Source organism: Olea europaea, unplaced genomic scaffold, assembly GCF_002742605.1.
Source record: "Olea europaea var. sylvestris unplaced genomic scaffold, O_europaea_v1 scaffold3729, whole genome shotgun sequence".
NCBI lineage: Eukaryota > Viridiplantae > Streptophyta > Magnoliopsida > Lamiales > Oleaceae > Olea > Olea europaea.
Window position 1 is genome coordinate 14791 of NW_019256625.1, and position 5445 is coordinate 20235.

Consider the following 5445-nt stretch of genomic DNA (forward strand, 5'->3'; position numbering starts at 1 on the left):
AAATTAATAAATAAATTAAAATTTATCAGGAGGTGGATTTGTAGAAAGTGTAATTTGAGTTTTATAGCACTGAAAATATATCAGGACCAAATTAGGGACATTAAATGGGACGGCCCGACTTGCTCAATCGAGTTTGGCTCAAATCGTCCTATGACTATGAGCATATATTATATATTTAGCTCCTTTTTTTTGGAAAGAATGAATTTTTGAATAGTGTATTGATGAAAAATATATAGTTAAAAAAACAAGGAAAAATTTTGAATTTTTGTGTAATATTATTTTATTAAAAAATGTGTGATTAAAATAATATTAAAATATTATTGAAAAATGAATTTTTCCAAAAGAATGAAACTCAAACAAGTGCTTAATTGAAATTACATTTTTCATTCATTATGCTTAAGTAACAAGGTATGATATTGGCCTACCTAGAGCAGCTTGTAGCCCTACACTCATATTCACCCTTTTGTATAGGGCGATGCTACTTGGACGACAGGGACAAAGGGGGCATTGTCCCCTGTCTGGACAGGGAATTAATTGTCCAAGAAGAAAAACTCTTTTATATAAGAGCCACAGCAGACCCCCCGCCCAACAAGCGTAAAATTCACTCCCCTAGTCCCCATAGCTTAACCAACTACAATTCCTCTCTCTCTCTCTCTCTCTCTCTCTCTCTCTCTCTCTCTATCTAGCTTAATAGAATGGGCTATGGGAGGCTCGGATGCGAGCCTGAAGCTTCATCAAGAAGAACTCAACTGGAAAATGAATCCACCTCAAATCCCAATAAATCCAAGCTCAAATTTCTGATCATCATTGCGGCCACTCTCATAGTCGCCTCTGCAGTTTCTGCTGCACTTGTAATGGGGCTCCGAACCCGAGCAAATTCCGGGTCAATGCACCCGAGCCAAGCCATATCCAGGACCTGCAGCCGGACTCGCTATCCCGCTCTCTGTGTCAACTCACTCATGAACTTCCCCGGTGCCCTCTCTGCCTCCGACAAGGACCTCGTCCACATTTCCGTCAACGTGACTTTACAGCATTTTGGCAGGGCATTATACATCGCATCGGAGATCAATAATCTCGAAATGGACACACGGGTCCGGTCCGCGTACGACGATTGTCTCGAGCTTTTAGATGACTCGGTGGAGCTTCTATCTCGCTCCCTAATCTCCGTTGCCCCTGACGGCAGCTCTGTCGGCTCTGCACAGGACGTCATGACGTGGCTCTCTGCCGCCTTGACGAATCAAGACACCTGCTCCGATGGGTTCGAGGAATTAAACGGGTATGTAAAAAGTCAAATGGGGGACAGATTGAAGGATTTGTCCGAATTGGTGAGCAATTCTCTGGCAATTTACGCCGTGGCAGGCGGCGATGATTTCTCCGGCATCCCAATTCAGAACAAACGGCGGCGACTGCTGAATTCCGATAATAGACACAAATTGTCGGCAAAACACAAACAGTTCCCGAAATGGTTATCTAGGAGGGATCGAATTCTAATGGATATGCCGGTGTCGGCGATTCAAGCCGATATAATCGTGTCAAAAGACGGCAACGGTACGTACAAAACGATTACTGAGGCGATAAAAAAGGCGCCTGAACACAGTAATCGCCGCACTATAATCTACGTGAGGGCCGGAAAGTAAGTACACTATACTTGAAACAAGTCTCCAAGCTTATATTTTTTTAGGTAAAACATTTACTTGTTTTAAATATTTACTTTTTACTTGAACTTTTGTGATTGGCAAAAAATAAAAAAGGAAAAAGCTTACTTTATTCGAGACGCCTTTTATTCCTGCCCTTTTTCAATAATGAAATTGACTTTTCTGTCCCTGTCACTATGTTTTCTTAACTACGTGTCGATGAATTACTTTCTGTGTTCATCTTTGTAGATATTGGGCCATTGACTTCATTTCCTCAATCATGAGACATTAATTATTCTTTTCGTGAACTTTCCTTGAAAATATTTTTTAATATGTATTATTTAATTGCAAAAATACACCTCAAAACCTTCCAAAACTGGGCTAAAGTTTTTTTTTTTTTTTTTTAAATAGTTATGTTGAGAAGCAAAATCGAGTTCGACCAGATTGGACCTAAAGATCTAATAGAATTTTAGTTATTTTTCGTCAATTGAGTTTTTATAATAAAAGATTAAACAATAAATAAATTTCTTTTTAAAAGATCGAGACTAACTGGCTACTAAATTTCTTGGTGAAGTAGTTCGACGTTGACTAGAATGATATTTCACATCATTCGTTAGGTGGAATGAAAGTAAAAATATAATTTGTACCCTGTACCTTTTTGCTTGTATTATTGTGATTGTTGAAACGACCCGATTAATGAAATGAAATTTTTATAAACTATGAGTGTATTCTAAGATTGATACCAAACAACTTTTATTTATGCAGGTACGAAGAGAAAAATTTAAAGGTTGGTAGAAAGAAGACAAATTTGATGTTTATTGGGGACGGTAAGGGCAAAACGGTCATTTCAGGAGGAAAAAGTGTGCAGGATAAGGTGACGACATTCCACACTGCGTCTTTCGGTAAAAATTCCCTTGCCTTTCTTTTTTAACCTTTTTCACTTTTATTAGGTTTTCATCACGAGTACTCCGGGAAATTAGGTAGGAGAGTGTCCACGTGGGGGTCTCATGCAGACGTTTAAGGCTGTCTGGACGCATAACTTATCTGTCGCCTGTACCACGTACAGCGGATTTAACTGACGATTTTGCCCTCTATTTATTATTAGAAATAATAAAGTTACTTGTTTCTTAAGTAAAATATAAATTATTTTTTAAAATAATTAACTTTTTTGACAAATAAGTAAGAGAATTACCATTTTAAAGTTCGTGTGGCGTGTATAAGAAATTTAGCTTATGTTTATAAATAATCAAACTAATTTATATCTATATATTTCGAAGGATTCATAAGTATTAAGCACTCATTTTTCTTCAAATTCATTTTCAACTAAATATTCTTCAAATAAAATAATATTGTATGTGAACCCATAATTTTTTTTTTTACTTTTTAACCGCATGTTCTCCAAAAATATCACTTTTCACAAAAAAGTTAATTCTTAGAATTTACATCAAACATATCCAATGTTTTTTCAATTTTTTAGTCAAATGTCGTTTGTATTATCAACCATGTGACATGATACAAAGAGTAGAGACTAGGTTTTGCCCGACAAAGTAATGCAAAATGACATTCATCTGAATAATAATCAAAGAATACTTCTTCCTCATCCACCTTAGTATCGTTCATTTGCTAGATTCTATATGTAGTGTAATAAGATGCATTTATATTGATCAATGTGACATAAGAAAAGGCAAAAATAAACAATGATGGTTGATGAAATTTCTTTAATGACCATTTAACAATTGAGAGTTGGTACGTGAATGGGTTATGGCTTAGGTAGGTATTTTTAGTTGTATTCACATGTCTCGTTACTCTTTGTGTTTGAGATGAGACAATATATTCTACACGATGAACTCATCAGTTCTGAATAAAATTAAAGTCTCATTTAATTGTCATGTACAATATATTCTTTATAAAAAGACAAACATATGATTTCTGGAAAATAAAGAAATATATCGAAATTATCTGTAATTTAGAAATAGCGACGAAACCCAATAAATGAAGAGTCATGGCACATGGATATGTCATTGTTGGAGGTCTTGGTCTACAGGGCATGGGGACAGCAATTAGTTTTTTCTACTCCAATATCATTTTTAATTATTTAAATAAACTATTATTTAATCTAATTCTAGCATGTAAAGGTTGTATGGGTTGACTAATGGTAAAATTTCCCTGTAACTTATTCAAAATTTTCTCTACAAATGTGGTGGAATTTGTCGGTGGGCTGAAAGAACTGGACAAGATGTTTTAAGGAAGAAAAAGAAATTATAATCGTGTCTATTATAATGTTCAGTGAATAAGTGGAATTTTTGTCCTATTCTAAAGGTTAAAGATAAACTAATTTCATGTTCTTTTGTACACAGCTGCAACTGGTGCTGGTTTCATTGCAAGGGACATAACATTTGAGAACTGGGCAGGACCAAGCAAGCATCAAGCAGTAGCCCTTCGTGTCGGTGCAGATCATTCGGTTATATATAGATGCAGTGTTACTGCGTATCAAGACACCCTCTACGTGCATTCACAGCGACAATTCTATCGTGAATGCGACGTATACGGGACCGTAGATTTCATCTTTGGCAATGCTGCAGTTGTTTTTCAAAACTGCACAATTTATGCCAGAAAGCCTATGGCCCTTCAGAAGAATACAATCACTGCCCAGAACAGAAAGGACCCTAATCAGAACACAGGTATTGTTGAACCAACACGATCATGGTTGGGCTTAAAAGTTATTTTTCTAGAAAGTAAGTGAAAAAGAAAATAAAAAATAAACTTTAGAACTAGCATGTTTGACTTGCGTTTTAGCACAAACTAACATGCTTGAAAAGCTAAGTTTTTATATACGAGGCAAATACATGTGTAGGTCGATTCATTTTTCTATCAATACGTGCAAAATTCATTGTAAATGAGAGGCGGTAAGATTTGTTCCTACACTATGGTGAACTACCTCGTCTAAACTGTTAGAAAGGAGAAGGAATTTACTTATTTGAATTTGTCTTGAACAGGTATATCAATTCATGCTTGTAGAATTCTACCAGCACCAGATCTTCAGGCATCGAATGGAAGCTTTGCAACCTATTTAGGCCGGCCATGGAAAATGTATTCTAGAACAGTGTATATGATGTCTTACATTGGTGGTCACGTTCATCCTCGTGGATGGCTCGAGTGGAACGCAACATTTGCTCTCGACACATTGTACTATGGCGAGTACATGAACGATGGCCCCGGTGCTGCTGTGGGACAGCGTGTTAACTGGCCAGGGTATCGGGTTATAAAATCTGCGTCAGAGGCAAGCAAATTCACCGTGGCAAAGTTTATTTATGGGTCGTCATGGTTGCCTTCCACGGGGGTGGCTTTCTTGGCCGGGTTATCAACTTAAAAACAATGACATTCAACATGTACTTAGAACTGAATAATGATGCTACACAGAGGAACGAACACGCTTTTAAATTCTTTTTCTTCCTAATACTATCTGCTCATGTCTAGTCGAGCCTACCAAATATTGATTTGTGTCATAATATATAGATTTGTGAGATATCCACTTTTCATTGTTTGAAGTGACTCAAAAAGTTAATTGATAGTTCAAGAATTACCACGGCATTGGTGGTTACTTTCATCAAGTGTTTACAAGAATGTAATGGTCAATTACTGTAATTTTTACTCAAATGATAATGTGCCAAATACTTCTGAAAAAACATTATCCCACATGAACTTGGAAAATGGACGAGCTGACCACGACATTTTTATTTTACCTGTTCAGTCACAACTTGGTTACAGTGGAGACTGCTCGCGTCGGAAATCCTTTTTTTTTTTTTTTTTT

The 5445-nt window shown here is 36.5% G+C and overlaps 1 protein-coding gene across 1 annotated transcript; it reads left to right on the top strand.

The window, feature by feature from the left end:
* Positions 1 to 590: 590 nt before the first annotated feature.
* LOC111386790 (probable pectinesterase/pectinesterase inhibitor 34) lies at positions 591 to 5241 on the top strand. The gene is made up of 4 exons (XM_023011266.1): positions 591 to 1633; positions 2400 to 2536; positions 3992 to 4315; positions 4631 to 5241. Exons 1-4 carry the CDS (start codon positions 696 to 698, stop codon positions 5002 to 5004), a joined length of 1773 nt encoding a protein of 590 aa, XP_022867034.1. The 5' UTR covers positions 591 to 695; the 3' UTR covers positions 5005 to 5241.
* The last annotated feature ends 204 nt before the right edge of the window (positions 5242 to 5445 follow it).